This window comes from Hypanus sabinus, chromosome 2, assembly GCF_030144855.1.
Source record: "Hypanus sabinus isolate sHypSab1 chromosome 2, sHypSab1.hap1, whole genome shotgun sequence".
In the NCBI taxonomy this organism is placed as follows: Eukaryota; Metazoa; Chordata; class Chondrichthyes; order Myliobatiformes; family Dasyatidae; genus Hypanus; species Hypanus sabinus.
This window is the reverse complement of record NC_082707.1, coordinates 125,407,780-125,430,465: the sequence shown is the minus strand read 5'-3', so window position 1 is coordinate 125,430,465 and position 22,686 is coordinate 125,407,780. Positions and strand designations below refer to the sequence as shown.

Below are 22,686 nucleotides of genomic sequence, written 5' to 3'. Positions count from 1 at the left end.
CCTGCACTTTTCAGTGCAAAATTCCATACCATAATATTTGAATTCTTACTGACTTCTATTATACTGTACATAAATCATATTCACAAGTAGATGTCCCAGCATTAGTCCATGCTAACCAGAACTGCAGTGTGCAAATTTCACTGAAAGTCTAAATAGTCCGTATCCCATTGAGTTACGATGAACGTCAAATGTTAGTTCTAAAGGAACAGAGGCCGATGCGCTTCGGTATCGACCCAAGAGTTGCTGCTAGCAATCGTCAGTGATTCATTGTCAGACCAAAGTCTAGAAAGGAGACGTACTACGATAGCAAAGAGTGAACTAAACGTAGCAGTATATTAAAGCAACTGGAACAACCAATTTTTTTCCCTGATAGCCTGCCACCATGCGCAATGGTTTTTCGTAACAATTATCTGCCTGGTTTTACACCAGAAAACGTATAATTACTCTTCCAACAATTTTACTCCTGAGAAAGGGAATCCCCTGGCATGTGGGCGCCGAAATTTCCGCTGTCTTCGGGTGCTGAAATAGCTGCCAGCCTCCTAGCAATCGGAAGTGCAAAATCATACGCATTCACCCTGATCTGACACGCCATACCATGTGTTGTAAGTTTGTCCGCAGCCGTGAGGGAAGAAATGACATCCCCAAGCGCGTTTCACATTTTATTTGTAGAGAGCGCGGCTATGGGGGGGGGGGGGTGACATGGTCGCAATGAACAGCGGTGACAGGAGAAATTAGTACTTCGGCGCAATTTGGGGGGGGGGGGGATCTGTAGCTACCTTGTTTTTAAAAAAAGCGTGCGCTGCGGAGTACCAGGGGAGCCGGCAGCGTCAGTGGGCGCTGCTGCAGTCGCAGCTCGGGTGAAGGAGTGAGAGAGTGAGTGAGTGGAGGCGGTGCGCGCAGTCGATAGATCCTCCTCCTCACTCCCAGCACTGACTCACCTGCAACCAGTCCCCGCTCTCCTGAAGAACCGAACACACGTAGACAACCCATCTCATCCCACTCACTCACTGTCAGTCAACATGCTCACCACTGCCTGATTCTCCTGCTGTCGGCGCTGTAGAAGGGGAAGGAAAAGTCACATCTCGTTTGCTAAGGTACGATATAGGCCAAGCGATGTAGAGAAGTGTGCGCGCATGCATTTTATTTATTATAAAATGCTTATTATTTGTTACTTTTCCGAGCATCATGACATAATTTGCATAAGGGTCGCTATTTATGGATAATGATTGGATGTTTTATTTTTGGTTTGGGAGATAATTATTGTTCTTTTCTTCACCACCATTCCTTGCGAAGAGTTAAAAATAGTTTGCAGTCAGCGTGCGCTAGGTTGGAGTTCGGGGGCAGCTCGATGGTGGGATGTATGTACAAAGCAGGCGACAATAAGACTGGGCGTCAGTCAGAGTGGGCACGGTCCGCCTTGGGTACATCGGTCATCCGCGTTGAGGTGAAGCGGACTATCAGTAATTCAACGGATTGGTTGTGTATGCCTGTGTGGACAGTGTCACCCATTCTCTTTATTCCTGTTTGTAGAGTTCGGCTAACGGTCCCGGGATGGCTCAAGGCTCCTCTGAGCAAATTGTTCCCCGGGGTAGTGAGTCCGAGGAAACTTCCCCCAATATGCTGGTGTACCGAAAGGTAGGTACACTGGCTTCCTCGCTCTTCGGGATTTTTGTTTCTTCCTTACTGACGGGATGTTTATTTTAATGTGCAGAAGTTGATTTCTGTGAAACGTCTAAGATGATAATTAGCGCCTTACGCTGCTGGGGTTTGAGAGAAACTTCTGTTTTGCACGGCATACTCCACAAATCTTAACGTAGCCCTAGTATTTGGCGTTGCGCTGAGTTATCTTCGTGGACTTGAAACAGTCTTACCTGTACTGTTAGGAGAGCGGTAAGTTCTCCCGGTATTCTCGCCCACCGGGCCGCACTGAAAAAATAACACGCCTTCCCGTTTCCGCAAGCGGAAAGGGCGGGGAAGTAGGGAGGTGTTTACCCACTCGGAAACGGTACAACGTGGTAGATAGGTCGCTGTGCAAATTCAAATATATATTGTATTGGTCGTCAAACAATTAGAGTGTTTGTTCTCCCAGGAAAAAAGGTCAAGTTGTTTACCTGGAGAAAGTCTAAACGCTATTCACCTGCCAGAGCACGGCTCACGAGGCGTACGATTCACTATCTCAACATCAGTCCTTGGCTTCGGAGAAATTTCAGTGTGGTTAACACTTAAAATCACCGTGTTTAGTTTGGTTTCTCTGCTTGGTGACACTTTTTCAATAAAATAATTGTTTTCTGCCTGGTTCCTAATATGAGGGGGGGGGGGTTGTTAAAGTTGTTGCTTGTTTGACATGGATAAACGTGCCTTACCTTTGAAACAATCTTCTTGGTTGGGGCCAGAGGCTGGAAGAGAGTAAAATTTAAAAGACCGCTTTAGACGCCTCTAGTTGATGTCTGGTGCTGGCGGCCAAAGCACACCATGAGGGAGAGAGCAGGCGCATGATACTGCACATCCGACAGAGGGAAAGCTCTTTGGAGGATTCTGGTTAACCAGAAATGCACTTGTCCCGTGGGATATTACACAGGTGACCAATTTATAAAATTTACAATCTTAATGCAATTTTAAAAATCTGATTCTGTAGAAGTTGAGGGGAAAGAAGAGATTCATGTTCAAAGATCGTTGAACTCTTCAGAGACCTTTGTACATGTAAAATCTATTGATCTATATTAATTTAAATTAAGATGTTCAGAGATTGGGTTACTGTAGCTGAGAATTGTGAATTTCTTAACGAAGCCTTCTGTGGAATCTAATTACAAATAACAGATTAACAGATCCACTGGCAATGGTTAGATCTTTAATGAACATTGACACTTCCTAGCAAAGCAATCAATGCTTGGCTGTTCGTGAGTAGCAGCTTCAGTGGTATTGATGATGGTAAAAGTTGACAGCTGTGCAAAAGTGCAGTTGTCTTTTGGATGAGACACTGCCTCATGTTCCCAGTGTCAGAACTTGTAACACTCAATTATCATGTAATTCTAGCAATGCCTGTTACGGTGTAGCCATTTGTAGGAACCATGCAAGTTGGCCGCTGGACTTGCTAGTTTGTGGTCAAATGAGGAAAGTGAAGCTGCTCGGGTGGAGTGTGTTTGGCAGTTTCTGTAAAATCGTTAATGGCAGAAAATGCCTGCTAATGGCTGTCAGCTCTTTACTGCTTTTTTTGAGTGGTGGAATAATGCTTTTATCATATGGAAGGGTGGCTGAGCATGTACTTCCTAATGCAACATCTGGTGATGCTGCATCCAGTTTTCTTTCTGAACATTTATTTCTCACTTCATTCATTTAATTACTTCAATGTTATCCTTGTCAGGTTTGCCAAAACCAGCTGCATTTCTATAGTGCCCTTTAATGTAGAAAAGCACCTGAGTTCTTCAGATGTATAAGTAAGTAGGATAATAGGACAGCCATGATGGAATAGTGGAGCAAACTCAATGGGCCAAATGGGCGAATGCTGCTTCTATGTCTTGTAGTCCCATGGACTAAAACTTGGCTCTCCTTTCTCTAGAAGAAAATACATTGGATTCTGGTTAATTGGGACCTGTACATTTTGCCCCATTTAATCAGTTGCCTTAATGAACCAAAGTGCCATGGAACAATTAACAAGGTATAAAACAAAATAAGACATACTACTATTTAACTGAGTAACAAATTATGTATTTAAATGAAATACATAACAAATCAGAACACCACCTGAGGCCTCCGTCAGTCAGTGTTGACCATGGATATTTCCTCCTAGCTGTCTAGACACACAAGCCAGGGCAGTACGATATGAAGAGTGAGCTGTTGCCCATGTAGCAAGCTCTCCCTCTCCATGCATTTGAAAAACCCGAAGGAACAGCGAGACTAATTAGTTTGGTACCAGCAGCGTCGCAGCAGTTGCCAGTCAGCATTGAACTCAATGTATGCCTGCCTTAGCGACTCCAGCTCCGGATATTTCCCTTGGGGTTTACTCTTGAAGCCTTCCCATGAGTAGGTATAGCCACAAGGCAAAGGAAGTCTGAAATCAGAGTTTCCCTTTCCCTCAATGAGCTGCCAACCATGGCTGGTTTTTAAGGCCATTAATCTGCCTTTGGCCCTTCTCCTGTCGGTAGCAACGGTTCTGCCAGGCTTAGTAGCTAAGCCACATAAAGGCCAGGAGCTGGACTTGGTTGTCAGAGGCTATTTGAAGTGCATGCCTTTGGGAGCACTTAATAGTTGGTGGGAGCTTGTCCCACTACCACCTCCAGCTCTAGCAACCTTAAGGAACCAAAACTAGTAACAGTATATAATACTGTGTAATAATAGGCATCCATTAGTCTCCAGAGACCATGGATTTGTGCCTTGGAAAGTTTCCAGTGCGCAGGCCTGGGCAGGGTTGTATGGGAGACCGGCAGTTGCCCATGCTGCAAGTCTCCCCTCTCCACGCCACTGATGTTGTCCAAGGGAAGGGCAAGGGCCGATACAGCTTGGCACCGGTGTTGTCACAGAGCAATGTGTGGTTAAGTGTCTTGCTCAAGGACACAACATGCTGCCTTAGCTGAAGCTCGAACTAACGACCTTCAGACCACTAGACCAATGCCTTAACCACTTAGTTCCAATAGTTATTGATGGAAGGATTCATCCAGTGTATGTAGTGAACAAAATCAGCACAAACACTGGTGCAGATAATGGACTGTCTTCATACAACGGAGGATGATTGCATCCTCCAAATTCAAGTTGATTGTTGATACCTTCAAATGTTTCATAGTTCCTAATTTATTGAAGTAGTGAAATTGTTTCATTTTCACTCCTGGCTGTTTCTGGCATCTTCAAGACTGAATGTTTGAAACTGTACTCCAGTGAGCAAAACAATTCAAAATTGTCTTGTGACTTATTTTTTGCCAAGATTCGGTGACAGAAATCACTTCTTTTTGAACACAAGCACCCACAACTGATGCAATTTAAAAATGGGTCATTCTAATCATGGTATAGCATCTAATGGCCACACAAGTGTGTGCAACTGATACCATTTAGAAACTGTTCAGCAACAGAATCCTGTCCCAATTAAGCAGCATAGTGTCCTTAGTAAATGAAGGGAATCCTGGCAATTTTATCAATTAGCTTTTGTTCTTCCAGAGTTGTCCCAAATAAGCGGCTTCCCTGATTAACCAATGGCCCAATTTACTGGAATCCACTGTATGTGCAAAACATTTCAGCATTCTTCTTTTTTGACGCAGGTATTTCTGCATTTGAGTAATTTAGAACCTGTAAGCTGTATCCTTAAATCATTGAAATATTCATTAAGCAATTCATTTCTTTTTGCCTTTTGTCACCATGGAGTTGAAATTACTCGTTAAATTTGAGAGTAATATAGATAATAGATGCTAATTTTGCAGTAATGGTCTAATGTGAACTATTCTTTTCAAATGGCTGGCAGTAACACTAGGGGATTATCCAATGTTTAGAATGTGGAAGGTAATAGGAGCAGGATATTTCACTGCTACAGGTATTGTTCAACACCAGTTCCTGAATTATGCCATTCTTGATGAGACAATTTTTCTATCACCCCTAGAAGTTAATTTTGCTGGGAGCAGTGAGGTTGTGGATGCTGATTCCATGCAAATTTATTTTGCAAAATTTCCGGTGATTTTTGTCCTGAAGGTGTTGGAGTCACGATGATGCCTGCATTTCTTGCTAAGTAACTTTAAAGGACATCATTCCAATAGCCTACTTCAAATGGCTCCTGGACATGCGTAGATCTTGATACTTCTTATTCCTCTTTTCTAGTCATAAATGTTAGAATCATACAACACCTGGAAGAAGATCCTTTGGCCCACTGAATCTGTGCCAACCATTAAGCACCCCATTACACTAATCCTAAATCATTTTATTGTCTCCACATTCCCATCAGCTCTGCCAGACTCTCCTACTCACCTGCACAGTTGGAACAATTTACAATGGCCAACTAAACTGCCAACTCATTGTTTTATGAGGAAAGGTTGAGTAAGTTGGGGATTTTCTCGTTGAAGCAAAGAAGGATGAGGGATATTTTGATAGAGATTTTTGTTTGAAAGAGGTGTACAGTATGAGGTATAAAAGGTATAGACAGAGTGGACAGCCAGTGTTTTTTTTTCTGTCCCCAGGGCAGGAAAGGTTAACACCAGAGGAGATCCTTTTAAGGTGAGTGGAAGAAAGTTGAGGGGAGATGTCAGATGTTCAAATTCAATTATCATTCAACTATACATGATTGCCTATTAATACAGCCAAACTAAACAGTGTTCCTCCAGGGCCAAGGTGCAAAACAGAGCACCAACAGTCATATACAACACCAGGCACATATACGATAGCAGCAAACATACAGTCACATTTAAAAAAAATATATGTAGCCCAATTCTCTGAGTGACATGTCTTGCAGATGGATGGAGCCAGCAGCATTGCAGGAGTTGCCAGTCAGCAATTGATTGTCATCAAGAACAAACCCTCAGCCGTCTGCAGATGAACCTATGCAGTCCACCCTCTTCCCCACCAAATGAACATGGCGGGGGGAAGCACTGACAGGAGGGGCCTGTCCCGAATCCAGCATGGATGCCGTGCCACAGCGCCTCTGATATCTCCTCTTCTGGGCGGCTAAAACAGTTGAGTCTGCAGCATGAGGCTTAGTCCGTGCAGCCACCCCGCCATTGGACTTTCCAATAAATCAGTAAACTGGGCTTGCAGCATTCTACATTGCCAATGTCCAATAGGGTCTTACAATCACAAGAAAAACATCCAAGACAATTGCTCGCAATTAGATTGCACACTGCCCTTGTGCACCGACTCTGACACCCTTCTACAGCGCATAGCTCCAGGCTTGCACAACATCCAGCTCCCCTGCTATCGAACAACTTGCTGATGGGGTAGACCCACTGTATCTGAAGTTCTTAATGTCCAGCAGTGTCTTGTGTTCATAAAAAAGATGTTTAAAAAAAAACTTTGGTTGGCTGGCCCAGGTGTGGTTGCTGCTCCCCGAGCACACTGTCAGATTTTTTTTATGCAGAGATGGCACTGCCAGGAGTTGGTGGTAGAGGCTGATTCGTTAGGGATATATATAAGTCTTTATAGCACATGGATCAAAAGAGAAGTGGTGGATTATGGGCTATGCGGAAGGGAGAGGTCAGATTGACCGTGGAATAGGTTGAAAGAATGGCACAACATTGTTAGGATATGGGAGGTTAGCAGAGCTCTCAAACACTCCCAAATTTACTGTCCTGCATGAGCTTATTGGATAGTGATTCACATTTGGAGTCCTGGTCGGTTTTCTTCCTTGCCTCTAATCTAGGAGTATTATATTCATTGGGGTGTTTGTACTGTCACTCTGGCTGACATTACAACAGAGGTTGATGCTGAAATCGGAATTCTTATCATTATAGTTCCTCTTTAATTGCACTAACATATCAACAGTTGGTGTATTATTTATCTTCTACAGATAGCAGACAGAAAAATAAACCTCTCAAACCCCAAAGTCCCCTACCCCTACAGTGGGTCCAAATGCCACTGACCCGATGATCTCCATAGGAAGCAATCACTGACCGGGTCCGAATGCCACTGACCTGGTGATCTCCATAGGGAGCAATCACTGACTGGGCCCAAAGGGCACTGACCTGGTGATCGCCATAGGAAGCAATTACTGACCGGGTTCGAATGCCACTGACCCGGTGATCTCTGTAGGGAGCAATCACTGATTGGGTCCAAATACCACTGACCTGGTGATCTCCGTAGGGAGCAATCACTGACCGGGTCCGAAGGGCACTGACCTGGTGGCCTCCATTGGGAGCAATCACTGACCGGGTCCGAATGCCACTGACCCGGTGATCTCCGTAGGGAGCAATCACTGACCAGGTCTGAAGGGCACTGACCCAGTGATCTCCGTAGGGAGCAATCACTGACCGGGTCTGAAGGGCACTGACCCGGTGATCTCCATAGGGAGCAATCACTGACCAGGTCTGAAGGGCACTGACCTGGTGGCCTCCATAGGGAGCAATCACTGACCGGGTCCAAATGCCACTGACCCGGTGATCTCCGTAGGGAGCAATCACTGACCGGGTCCAAAGGGCACTGACCTGGTGATCTCCGTAGGGAGCAATCACTGACCGGGTCCAAAGGGCACTGACCTGGTGATCTCCGTAGGGAGCAATCACTGACCGGGTCCGAAGGGCACTGACCTGGTCGGTGATCTCCGTAGGGAGCAATCACTCACCGGGTCTGAAGGGCACTGACCTAGTGATATCCATAGGGAGCAATCACTGACCGGGTCCGGAGGGCACTGACCCGGTGGCCTCCATTGGGAGCAATTACTGAGCTCCTTGGTATTCACCTCACTTCTTTCTTCTTCCTTGCTGCTTTGAGATGGAGTCATTTGTGACCCCGCGTTCCGTCTCTGGTCTTCTCCACAAGTCATCTTGTGTTCTTGGTCCTTTTTGGGTCCTCACCTCCAATCTCCATGAGGCAGCTGTCTAGATCAGCAGAGTGCTAGATCACGCGATCAAGTACCAAACTGCAAGTCCCAGGATCCAGCAGTTTCTGTAATGCAGTCAAGACAAAAAGAACAAGGAGGGTTGGAAAAGGTGAAATAATTTAAGTGACATGCTATCTGGAAGATATCGCTGAGGAATCATTGTTTGTTGGTGCTATCTTGACTGGTACTTTGAATAGTACACGTGTATCTTTGTTTTAGGATTGAACTACTCTCTTATTCATGACTGTTGTTGTAACAGATGACCCTTATAATCAAATGAAAGGCTGGTAGAGGGATGAGAGTTGTTGTTGGTCATGATAGTTTGCACAGAGCTAGATTGCATCCTGGTGTTCACAAGAAAACTGAGTAAGAATTTTGGAAGAGAAATGAACTTGCAGGGGCATGGGAAAAGAGCAAAAAAGAAAGGTTTCCATGCACTCATTGGGCTGAATTAATATTGTAGCTTCCAAGTGCAAAAGGATAAGTGTACTATTTTATTTTAGGAGAAGGATATAACTATTATTTTCCCCATACTCTCTGATCTCTTTATATTTCACTGCTTTCTTTAGCAAGGGCAAAGGTGAGGTCTCTTTTGACTTTATAATCATAAGTTTTCAGCTTTTATAGCAAAATACTTGAATTTTTGTTTCTGTCAGATCAGCCAAATGTTTTCACATGAATGAATGATTTTTGTTCAAAGTAAATTTAGTATCAGAGTATTTAAACTATATACAGACTTGAGATTCATCACCTTACAGGCAGACACAAAGCAAAGAAACCCAATAGAACCATTTTTTTAAAAAAGACTGTTAAACACCCAATGTGCAGGGGAAAAAAAAAACAAATTGTGCAAATAATAAAAGTAAGTAAATATCATTCAGAACTGAAATTCATGAAAGTGAGTCCACAGTCATCAGTGCAGCAGATTGAGGACCCTGATAGTTACAGGCCACATCCTCTGTTCAGAGCAGAGATGGGTAAACCTTCCAGAGCAGTGAGCTGAACAGTAGCCCATCCCTCTTCTTGGGCCCAAACAGCCTGACCTTTCCAGTCTTAAATCTGCCAAACTTTGGGTCATTCTTGGCTCTTGGAACTGTGCCCTTCCACTCCACTATGCTCTTGGGCCTGGGACCAGCTGCCTCAATTTGGCTTGAACCCAAACTTTCCAAACTGGCCTGGCACTTAAATCAGTCAATCCTCAGTTTCTTCCTTGCTCTCGGACCAGGGCCTGGCCGCTTCGATATGTTCTCAGACCTGGACCCTGCTGCCTTGATTCAGCCTGTGGTGAATGTTGTGCAGACAAATCCAACAGGCTCTAACGTCCCATAAACAGCGATAAAATGAGGACTGATTTATCTGTCATCTTTATGTTTAGCATTAGATGAAGGAGTATTTGCAAGGTCACAGGCACCATCCCCATCAATAATTACAAACAACGAGCAAATCTAATGTAAGCTAAAGAATCTGTGTACACCCATGCATGTTTGGACTATCATATTACGGACTCATGCACATGTCCTTTCCAGTTGGCCAAACTTAAATTTCCTTGATTTGGATTTGCCAGAAGCAGTTTGCCTTTCTTTGAATTGTGTATGGTCATTTTTAACATCAATCTGAACCATCAGAATGAAATTAAACCATAACACTTGTTATTTCTGCCTCACAGCTCCGTTGACCCTGGTTTATTCCTGATCTTGGATGCCAGCTTTGTGGAGTTTACACATTCTCCCTGTGGCTACATAGGATTCTGCAGTTTCTTCCTCTGTTTCAAAGATGTTCCAGTTGGTAGGATAGTCAGTTATTGTAAACTACCCCTCAGTTTATAAGTTTGGAAGGAAAATCAGTTTAGAGTTGATGAAGTTTCGGGAATATAACTGGGGTGCTGGGAGTGCCGAGACTGCTCTGAGAGCTTCCATAGACTTGATGGGCCAAATGGACTTCTAAATTGTAGGATAATATAAAAGTCTACAGGGCCACAGTTTAACATTTCATTCAAAGGCAGGCACTTACACAAATCTGCTATGTCAGCATGGTTGGATTGATTAAAAGTGGGCCCTCAATTCACAAGTTTCCAGCCTGGAACTGAGAGCTTCTACCTGGCTAAGTACCTCTTAAGGTGGATCAAAAGTGCATATATTATCGAAGTATGTATACCTTATATTTTTTTCTGCCTACAATACAACAAAACACAATATAATACATGAAAACTCACTTACAACAAAGACTGACAAACATCCAATGTGTAAAAGAGGACAAATCATGCAAGTAATAAAAAAAGTACATATCATATATAGAACATGAGCTGCAGGGTCCCCCAAACTGAGTCTACAGGCTAACAGTCGAGTGAAGTCAATTGGGGGGCCTGATGCTGTAGGGCAACAACTGCTCTTGAACGTGCTGTTGAGGGACTCGTGACTCCTGCACCTCCAACTCAGTGGTAGTTGTGAGAAGTGAGAGTTACAGGTCTCACACAGGCAGACGGTGGTGAACATCAGTTCATTTTCCACTCTGAGGCCTTGAGGCTTTAGTCTGGCCAGATGTCTGCTTCAGCGATGGCCGACACATGGGGGCTGACCTAAAGTCCATTATAATTGGCTCCCTTTTGACAGCTCTATCAATTGCATTGTATCTGGGCTGGTATCTCTACCTCTACTCAAATAGCTCTGACCGGATAGGTGCAGCAGAAAACGACATAGAGAACAGATGTTGACCATAAAAAGCACAAGAGATTCAGCAAACTCACTGACAGCCATGAGATGTGTGTGGTTCTCAGAAGTGTCAAAGCTATTTGTGGTCCAGACACTAGAGCCCCCATCCTAATTGAGAGTCAAGAACAGAGATGAACAGAGTAAAGGTGGAATTTAGTTGATGTCTGCTGAAAGGACTTCTTAGCTGTGACTCTGACCTTGACATGTTTGCTATTAACTCAGTCCCACCACATTCTATTCAGTTGAGATTTGAGCGATTCTTGATTGACAAGGTAAAGCCTCGGGAGCAGACCGTCCACAATGAACTTCTATAGTTCTACAGTGAGAATCAATTTCTGTGTATGGGAAGAGGAGGATGTGCCAGGGAACCATGGAGGTGCAATAATCATGAACATTTCCAAGTCCATTGACAGTAACTCCCTGCTGTCTGATCACTTAGTGAATTCATCCAACTCTAGGCACAGTGGACATGATCCTCATCGTGTGACAACTTCAGGAGAAAATGTAGGAAGCAGCACCGCTCACTATAAAAGCCCTTTCTAGACCTCTAGTTTTTTTTTACTTCATCAACTAGGAGACACCATGAAGCACTTTCCTCAAGTTCAGCTTGTCACAGAAACATATCCGCATTGCATATTTACTTTGTGAAGCATGCATGCCATGATCCTAACCAATGGATTTACAGCAGGGTCAACATACAAGGTGTTGAGGTGTTATATCCTCAACACTTATTCTTTGTCATTGCAATTTTGCATCCCCCCTCCTTTAACAAACTTTCAAGGGAATGGAGCTGATCTTCAGAATTGATTGGAAGCTGTTCAACCAATAGTGCCTATACTCCAGCGCTAAGGTTATCCAAGCTAGTGTGATGCATACGTGTGTGTGCATTTGGAGACTGAATTCCAAGCTTTTGTCAACTCGTTCACTGAAGCATAGGAGAAGATGGACCTTGCAGTGAACATTCATAGATGAAAGTTCTCTGCCAACCTGTATCTGGTGGTTAATATCACCATTGCAGAACAGAGGTTCATGGGAGACTCCTAGAAAAGTGTAAATTATGTCGCGTATCTTGGAAGCTATTTGTTGAGAAATAGAGCAATGGAATCACCATCTTCACTGCCCTTGAAAGATTGAGGAAAAATGTGTATGAAGATCAAGGCCTCAGACCTGGTACACAACCTACAACAATGATCCCTACCTGCCTGTGTGCTTTTAGAATGCTGGGTTACCTACAGCAGGCATGTCAAGGTGCTGGTAAGATGCCATCAATGCAGTCTACACAAAACCTTCTAAATTCATTGAAAGGATAATTAAACCAATGTCAGTGCTCTCTCTCTCTCAGGCCAGTGTATGCTGTATTGAGGTTCTAATTACACTCAGTTAATAGCTCTGGGCAGGACACATAATTTGTTTGCCCAATACTGGGCTTCCTAAACCGCTACTCTGTCCTGTTCTATCACAGGATAAAATTATCAACTGGAAAGGCATGAATGTCCTTGAATAAATGCACTATCTCCACTGACTTCTGAGAATATTTGTCTCAGGATACATAATGTGGAGAAAGAGTATTTAGGAAGGTTTAGAGAAACTTAATTCCATATATTAGGAACACGGATATAGATAAAATGATATTTAGCCATTAGCAGGGACTCCTGGTCAGGATAGTCCAGTGCACCAGAAGGACCTGTTTCCTTGCTCTATGTATGACTTGATGATTCAGCTGCCATCTGAACTCTAAGTGCATACTTAAAATTTTTAGACATTTATTTAAATAAGTGAAATTTTCTAAATGGTAAGGCTTTAATGAGTTAAATAGGTGGGCTGTTGGGCAGCGTGATTCATTAGGCCTGAAGTGTCTGTCCGTGCTGTATCGCTAAATAAATAAAATTCATCTTCAGTCCTGAATGTTTGACACCGTTTTGATTTAGAGAATGTATTATTGCTTTACACTTTTAGTACAACTCATCAGATGGATTAAGAGTGATTTACTCATAGCTATCCTATTTGATCCTAGTGTGCAATCTTCTAACTGAACTAAAGTCCTGAGATCCAGCCTTTAATAGCAAGGTGATTCACACAGTATTCCTGTACACAAGTAAACCAAAGAAACTCATCTGCTTATTTTTCTCTTTTAATCTGTGTAATTGATATTCTGTCAATGTGTGGAAGCTCAAATTGCCTGTAGTTGTCTGTTTGATGGTCTCTGAGGTTATTGTAGATACATTTATTTTCCTATACAACAGGGTCATGTCTTTCTCAACATTCATGGTGCCATCAGTTCAATACATTCTTTTACAATGCGTTAATGTGTTATTTCCTGATGATGCCTTGCATTTATGAACTCTTTTGAGGTACAAATGTCTCACTGTCCAGTGCCTGCAGAACCCTACACTGTGGTCCTTCTGTACAAAGCCACTCGGGGCTGCGCCGAGCTTCATTTCATCCCTCAGCACGTACTCCTGGAGCATGTCAGTCGGCATCGTTCACTCACAGGAACTTCCTTTCGTAGGAAAACCAAGTTCTGTGCATCTTTCATCAAGTTGGTGATCTTCCAGCTTTCTTGAACTTTATCTCAGTATACGAAGAGCCCACAGAGTCTTCTCATGCTCAGCTGTTAGAGCAAACCATTGCCTTCCTTTCCAAACCACTTGGCAAACATGCAGTCAGGGGGTGGTTAATCACCTCACCTGTATTACAGCTGTCTGGAATGTAGTGTGGAATGGTATTCAGGCTCCAACACGCATGAGTGATCTGATGGGGCGAGCCCCTCTCACTGCCAAGTGAGCTCTTGATGCTTGTTTGTGAATTCTGGTGATGACACATTGATTTTGACAGACTGCTTAGGGAACTATCCCACAAGATCCACCACCTCCTTCACCCTTGGGGTCTGCAGGAAACTGTGCTGACTAGTTGATGGATTTGTCGTGAAAAGTATTTTAGTTACAGAAACCATTCTCCAAAGGTTAGGTAGTTTAACCAGGTCCAACTGAAGGGAACATTGCACAGCAATACCCATCCTTCACAGCATCAGGGACAGGGAGAAGCTCTGCATATTGTGACACCATGTCAGCATACTCTGGGTTTATGTACAGCTTAATACACCTAGTACCTGAGTCTAGTCCAAATTGAGGGCAAATGTTACTGACTTACTGTTGGGTGCAGTAAACCAGATCTAGTATGACCATTTTACAATCACTCTTGTGACACTATTTACTGTACATTCAAAGCTTACCTGCATTTTTGATTTAATTTAACTGTAATCTCATTAAATAGAGATTAATACTTAAGTAAAAAAATGCACCTTAGTTTTCCAGTGAAGCTTTCTTTTAGGTTTTTTTAAAAAACTACTTCTGAGAGTCTATAGTAAAGTTGCCAAATAACTTGAAAGTAATAGGACAGATGTTTAAATTACTCATTAAATATCAGGAGTGGTTTTGGTTCAGCTCATTAAATCCCTGAATTATCAGGTGATTGAGTCTCACTTGTAATTTTAAATGCTAACATCTTTGCTGTGGAAAAGTTTGTTTTTGTTGTAATATTGCCATAATTACAAAAGCCTGTGTTCCTAAAGTCAATAAATACTTTAAAAGCCACCTGCTGTGTTTAGGCAAAGTAAAGCTGGGAGCTCAAGCATACTTGCTTACATGGAAGGTCTATTCAAAATGCAATTCGCTGGATGGAGTGCCGTCTGCTTGAGATCAAAACAATCAACTTGGTCTCATGTCTGTCTATTATTATCATTTTATCACGTTTTAATTACCGCTCTGTTAAATTCCTTACACTAATACCATGGCTTTCCAGCTTCTCTTTGAACTTGGTAATACGTGCCTGCTTATCCACTGATATTTATGTAAAATAATTTGTTTAATGCTGGGATATGTTGCTTGTTTGGAATTAATTGGTCAGTTAATGTGGCTGTGTTTTTCCACTAATAAATGATTAGCAAGATTTTGTATAAACTGTTGTATGGACCCTCAAGCATTTGGCACCGAGCCAGAAGTTAATAAGTTGCTCCATTTCTTGGTGCTTAATTGCCTCAGTAATTTAGATTTAAATGATTAAGCTGTGGTCTATTAAACCTAGTTCAAGGAGCCTGATTTTTCAAACATTGTCAATTTACAGTTAAAATGGCTTTCTCTTCATACCATCTTTGTGGTGAAATTCAAAACTCATCTGATTCCATTCTTGCTCATTTCTTTAAAACTGTGGAATTTTCTTTTTACCTCCGTTGCAGCCTGATGTACTTTATAATTACACAGGATTATTTTCAGGAGTAGCACTTACTTTTGTGCACCAGGTTGCCCACTTTAAAATCCAGGTAGTTATCATGCACCTTGATGATATAATAAAGTTATCAACATACTGACCTGGAGCTCTGTAATCCACAGCCTTAAGGAAGAGGACAGTTCAGTGGCAACCTCACACACAGACATATTGAGGATCTTCTATTGCCGTCTATAAATCGGCAGATCCTCAATATGTCTGTGCATGAGGTTCCTACTGAACTGTCCTCTGTGGATCACAGAGGTTCCTCTATGAGCATTTTGGAAGAAGAAAGCGAGCATGTCTCTTCCTGTTTCACGGTGCTGACCCTCGATCAGAAAGTGATCTTGGAGGATTTGACAGTGAAGAGCTGCCAGCTAGGTTTCAAAGTTCTCCAACCTGCATACTCCCTTTCTAGCTCCTTAATGTTCTCTGGGGCCAGCAGGTTGACATTCAGCTTCCATGTCCCCTGGCTGTCGTCTTGTTCTCCTGTAGGTCGCAGGTGGCTCAGAGGAGGCATAGTCAGAAAAGAGCAGTGGTGTTGATGGATCTGACTGTGTTGGGCTCTGACACAAAGATGAAGTTGATTTGGGAGAGTGCTGAGGAGCCTGATCGTGACCAGGCCGTGCTGCAGGGGTGCTGAAGGTGTCATGTGGCTCAGCTATTTTAACTATTTCCATCAGGAGCTGCTGTCCGGCTTGCAGTCTGCACTACCAGATCGTCCAGCTGCATTGATGATGCACTTGAAGTCACTAACCAGAAGGACTGGCCAGGATGCTTGGGGCTGGCAACTCTCTCTCTCTCTCTCTCAGTGGGTGCGGAGTACACCTTTATTAGCCAGAGTGGAGTGTCTCAGTACATTCCATCTTCCACGAGGAGCCCCCACCACCGCCCCCCTCCCACACACACACACACACAACCTCTCTGACATGGGTGCCTCCCCATAGCAGAATTCCCAGGCCAGAAACGCCACAGTTATTGCCCTCTGACCACACAGACAATCCATGGCGCCACCATTCTGAGCACCTCTGATAGTTGCCGATGTGTGGTAGCCAGCAGATCTATAAGGAAATCGCATCAGCCTTGATTCTGTCCAGTTATTATAAGGCATTAACACATCACTCTGTGCTCTTCTCACTGCACATGTTCAAAGATGTTAGTTTTATGTCCATGACTGGAGTTTTTGATTCACAGTCCTTATCCATTTGTCACTTGGTCTGAGCCATCATGCCCACAGCCTTGGCGAACTGCCCCACTGTTTATGGTACTGAGGGTGATCTTGCCTCGGGTGTGGCATTGCTGCTGGTGTGCCAGGGGTGGGTGGTGGTAGGGGGATGGAGGTGGGACATTGGTCACAGCTCTTTCTCCGACATCTTGCACTGGTTGACCCGCGCCCTCCACTTCTCTGGGCTGGGGTGTGCCGGGTGCTAGTCTGCTCCAAGACTCTTGGAGCTGGGGGCCAATGGACTCTGGAGAACATAACACAAGACAGTCTGCAGCTGCCGGAGATCAAAATGAACACCCACAAAATGCAGCATAAACAGCACATATGGAAATGAATAAACAGTTGACGTTTCAGGCCGAGACCCTTCTTCACGATTTGAAGGGAAGGGGAAGACAGCAGAATAAAATGGTGAGGAGAGGGTGAGAAGGATAGCTAGAAAGTGATAGGTCAAGCCAGGTGGGTGAGAAAGATACAGGGCTGGAGAGGAAGGAATCTGATAGGAGAGGAGAGAGGGCCATGGGAGCAAGGGAAGGAGGAGGGGACCCAGTGGGCAGTGATTGGCAGGTGAGAAGAAGTAAGAGGCCAGAGTGGGGAATAGAAGAAGAGAGAAAGGAGATTTTTTTTTTAACCAGAAGGAGAAATCGATGTTCATACCATCAGGTTGGAAGCTACCCAAATGGAATATAAAGTGTTGCTCCTCCACCCTGAGCGTGGCCACATCATGGCACAGGAGAAGGTTTTGGACCAATATGTCAGAACAGGATTGAGAACTGGAATTAAAATGGTACAACTCTTGGTTTCCTGGAATTGGTATTGATTGGGCACTGTGCTGCTCAGTCTCTCTGGCTGGGAGTTGGTCAGCAGAATTCATTCCCTATCTGTATTTACTTACTGGCTTCCTTCTACATTTTCCTCTTCTGTCTGGTGCTTCCTCTGCCTGCTTCTTTGGTTTCCAATGCTTGTTTCATCCTCAATGAGCAGAGGTTGCTGGCCTCTGTTTGCTGCCCTGCTCTTTTCTCCCCATTACTTATATTCTTGGCAGCCCATTGTCTCTTGGATGGTGTCTTCCATGACTTCTTCCTCTTCACACCCTCCATTCTTCTCCTTTTCCCTCTGCCCTTCCCTCCTCAATGGACTCCTTCTCATCTTGCAGAGGGGCCTGGAGGTTGAAAGCTTCAGGTGCTCTGCCTTTCCTCTGTCACATCTCATTTTCTGTGTTGGCTGTAGCCTTTCTGCTGGTAGTGTGATCACCATTTGTGTGGGCATTATCAGTGCTAGCTCCCCCTCATATTGCCCGTGGGTAGGTGGCAGCACGTTAGGGCAGGCTTTGTAGGGGTGGCCTGCCTCTCCACACAGGTTGCAGTGATTGCTTTCCTGGCATTCCTTTGTCTGGTGGTCTTCCTGTTTGCAGTTCTTACAGATCACTGTACTGCATGTCCAGACTTATTGCAGTTGAGACACAGCCTGGGTTGACTGGCATACATCATGTTACTGTGGTTCCTTCCACTGGCAGGCACCTGCTGAGGGAGGGTGGATGTTGGAACAATTTAAATCCACCCTCAGCTTGACCTTCATCTGTGCTCGTTTGTACAGATCCTGAACATATCTTTGATGTCCACATAGTTTCCTGCTCCCTCAATGTAATGGGCCAGGAAGGTGAGGATGTCCATAATAGGTTAGATAGGCACTATGATCACATGCTCCTTCTGGGTGGCAATGGTGGGGAGTCTTCATTTGTGACAGCAGCACTTCATTCCACTTCTCCTGAATTCTGAAGGATCTTCTGCCATCCTGCTGCGTACTTGAAGGGGATGTTGAAGAAGCCATTACCTGTGAAGTCTTGGACATTGTAGATGTCCTTCCCATCTAACCTGCAGCCCTTGTGCAGGACCTTCCAAATGAAGCAGTCCCTGTTGAAGAGATTTCTATCACTGAGATCCTTCAGTGCAACTCAGCTGATGTTTTAGATCCCAGGTCCTCCAGTCATTGGTAGATGCAGCCATTTTAACTGGGCTGATTGCTGGGAAAGGGCGTGAGGTTTTGCCCAAATATCAGCAGGTCAAACTCTTATTGGCCCCTTAATCACACCGAATCTGTCTTCTGTCGTCAATGTCAGCATCCTCAAAGATCCACCAAGATACGACACTTGATCTTCGCCAAAAGGAAATCAAATTTGTGTGTGTCCAATGTTACAGGATTTTCAGAGAGCATTCACTGATTAAAGTAATTGCTCTTTTTTTTTGTACAGTTTGGTAAAACTCACGGTTGGACAGATAAGCATCAAGATGTTAATGCACTTGTGTTTTTGAAGCTGTTTATGAATCAGTTTCCAGCAATTGGTTTTGTCTGGTCAGAGATTTCACAGATAGATTTATTCTGCAGTCGAATCTGTCTGTAATCTTGTTGGTGCATAAAGACATTAATTAACTAATAGTGTTAAAAGTTACATTTCTTTAAGTCCTTTTCTCATTCTTTTTCCTTCCACTATTTCTCTATGTCTGTCCAACCATTCGTTCAAACAATCACCAGTGATTGTCAGTGGGACCTTGAAGGGCTAAATCATCACTGATCCAATCAAAGCATCTTGCTGTAATCTAAATGTTACAAAATGATTTTCTTCCCTTCTCGCAAGCCTGCTAGTGTCTTACATTGTGTGCTTTAGTATTTCACGAAGGATGCTAGTTCCTACAGAGGAGTGTATAACATAGATTGGTAGCACCTAGTTAAGTGAGAGGAATTTGGAAAAAAATGAAATTTTCAACGCAAGGCATTCCTTAATCAGGAATCAGTGGAAGTGAGTGAGAACAGATGAGAGATGAATGGGAACTGATTTATGGAATCTGAGTTTAAAGTTAAAACTTCAAAGTGAATTTATTATCAAAGTACATATATGTCACCATGTACTACCCTGAGATTCATTTTCTTATGGGCATTCACAGTAGAACAAAAAAGACAATGGAATAAATGAAAAACTATACACAAAGATCGGCAAACAAGCAATATGCAAAAGAACTGTGCAAGTATACTAAAACATAAATAAATAGATAGATAGATAGATAGTGAATAAATAATATGGAGAACCTGAGTTGGAGAGTCTTTGGAGGTGAGTCCCATAGTTTGTGGAATGAATTCATCATTGAGATGAGGGAAGTTATTCTCACTGGTTCAGGAGCTTGATGGTTGAAGGATAATAACTGTTACCGAACTTGGTGGTGTGGGACCTAAGGCTCCTATACCTGCTTCCTGATGGCAGGAGCTTTGACTGGCTTGAGTTTAAGGAGAATGGGATGGGATGGCTCCAGGATGGTAGTGGAATAGACAGGTCTAGAGGTAAGACAGGCATGGATTGAAGACTTCAGCAGTTGCTGAGCAGAGGCAGGAGTGTATTTTGAGCAATGTTAGGTGGAAACAACTGGTGTGAACATTACAAACAGTTGGTATCAGTTACTAGGGAATAGAGTTTTTGATGAGCTCATTCTGTCCAACATTTAGTTGGAGAAAATTACTCCTCCAGAACTTACTTTTGGGTAAATGCAAACAATTAAAGTATAATAGACAATAGGTGCAGAAGTAGACCATTCGGCCCTTTGAGCCTGCACCGCCATTTTGAGATCATGGCTGATCATCTACTATCAATACCCAGTTCCTGCCTTGTCCCCATATCCCTTGATTCCCATATCCATAAGATACCTATCTAGCTCCTTCTTGAAAGCACCCAGAGAATTGGCCTCCACTACCTTCCGAGGCAGTGCATTCCAAACCCCCACAACTCTCTGGGAGAAGAAGTTTTTCCTTAACTCTGTCCTAAATGACCTACCCCTTATTCTCAAACCATGCCCTCTGGTACTGGACTCTCCCAGCATCTGGGACATATTTCCTGCCTCTATCTTGTCCAATCCCATAATAATCTTATATGTTTCAATCAGATCCCCTCTCAATCTCTTTAATTCCAGCGTGTACAAGCCCAGTCTCTCTAACCTCTCTGCGTAAGACAGTCCAGACATCCCAGGAATTAACTTCGTGAATCTACGCTGCACTTCCTCTATAGCCAGGATGTCCTTCCTTAACCCTGGAGACCAAAACTGTACACAATACTCCAGGTGTGGTCTCACCAGGGCTCTGTACAAATGTAAGAGGATTTCCTTGCTCTTGTACTCAATTCCCTTTGTTATAAAGGCCAACATTCCATTAGCCTTCTTCACTGCCTGCTGCACTTGCTCATTCACCTTCAGTGACTGATGAACAAGGACTCCTAGATCTCTTTGTATTTCTCCCTTACCTAACTCTACACTAATCAGATAATAATCTGCCTTCCTGTTCTTACTCCCAAAGTGGATAACCTCACACTTATTCACATTAAACGTCATCTGCCAAGTATCTGCCCACTCACCCAGCCTATCCAAGTCACCCTGAATTCTCCTAACATCCTCATCACATGTCACACGGCCACCCAGCTTAGTATCATCAGCAAATTTGCTGATGTTATTCTCAATGCCTTCATCTAAATCGTTGACGTAAATTGTAAACAGCTGTGGTCCCAATACCGAGCCCTGTGGCACCCCACTAGTCATCACCTGCCATTTCGAGAAACACCTATTCACCGCTACCCTTTGCTTTCTATCTGCCAACCAGTTTTCTATCTATGTTAATGTCTTCCCCCTGATGCCCTGAGCTTTGATTTTACCCACCATTCTCCTATGTGGGACCTTATCAAATGCCTTCTGAAAATCGAGGTACTCTACATAAACTGGATCTCCCCCATCTAACCTCCTGGATACATCCTCGAAAAACTCTGACTGATTAGTCAAGCATGATTTACCCTTGGTAATTCCATATTGGCTCGGCCCAATCCTATCACTGCTATCTAGATATGCCACTATTTCATCCTTAATAATGGACTCTAGCATCTTCCTCACCACCGATGTCAGGCTGACAGGTCAATAGTTCTCTGTTTTCTCCCTCCCTCCTTTCTTAAAAAGTGGGATAACATTAGCCATTCTCCAATCCTCAGGAACTGATCCTGAATCTAAGGAACATTGGAAAATGATTACCAATGCATCCGCAATTTCCAGAGCCACCTCCTTTAGTACCCTAGGATGCAGACCATCTGGACCTAGGGTTTTGTCAGCCTTCAGTCCCATCAGCCTTCCTAATGTCAATCTGTTTCATTTCCTCTGTTGCCCTCTGTCCTTGGCCCATCCATACATCTGGGAGATTGATTGTGTCTTCCTTAGTGAAAACAGATCTAAAGTACTCAGTAAATTCTTCTGCCATTTCTCTGTTTCCCATAACAATTTCACCCAATTCATTCTTCAAGGGCCCAACATTGTTCTTAACTATCTTCTTTCTCTTCACATACCTTAAAAAAAAGCTTTTGCTATCTTCCTTTATATTCCTGGCTAGCTTGAGTTCGTACCTCAGTTTTTTTTCTCCCCGTATTACCTTTTTAGTTAAGTTCTGTAGTTCCTTAAAAGCTTCCCAATCATCTGTCCTCCCACTCACCTTAGCTCTGTCATACTTCCTTTTTTTTAAATGCTATGCAATCTCTGACTTCCTTTGTCAACCACTGTGGCCCCTTTCCCCCCTTTGAATCCTTCCTTCTCTGGGGGATGAACTGATTTTGCACCTTGTGCATTATTCCCAAGAATACCTGCCATTACTGTTATACTGTCTTTTCTGCTAGGCTATCCATCCAGTCAACTTTGGCCAGCTCCTCCCTCATGGCTCCATAGTTTCCCTTGTTCAACTGCAACACTGACACCTCCGAGCTGCCCTTATCCTTCTCAAATTGCAGATAAAAACTTATCATATTATGATCACTACCTCCTAATGGCTCCTTCACTGCAAGATCGCTTATCAAATCCTGTTCATTACATAACACTAAATCCAGAATAGTCTTGTCCCTGGTCGGCTCTCGTACAAGCTGTTCCAAGAATGCATCCCGTAGGCACTCTACAAGCTCCCTATCCTGGGGTCGAGCACCAACC

The 22,686-nt window shown here is 43.6% G+C and overlaps 1 protein-coding gene across 3 annotated transcripts in view; it reads left to right on the top strand.

Moving 5' to 3' along the window:
* Positions 1-961: 961 nt before the first annotated feature.
* Positions 962-22,686, top strand: part of rgs6 (regulator of G protein signaling 6) — a 568,741-nt gene continuing 547,016 nt past the window's right edge. For 2 of the 3 annotated variants that reach the window (XM_059954266.1, XM_059954262.1), the window contains exons 1-2: positions 1,238-1,444; positions 1,531-1,635. In XM_059954266.1, the coding sequence (XP_059810249.1) occupies positions 1,349-1,444; positions 1,531-1,635 (201 nt within the window). In that variant the 5' untranslated portion in view covers positions 1,238-1,348. Of the gene's footprint in view, positions 1,095-1,237; positions 1,445-1,530; positions 1,636-22,686 lie in introns of those variants that run through there. The other variant, XM_059954274.1, reaches the window with a different exon arrangement.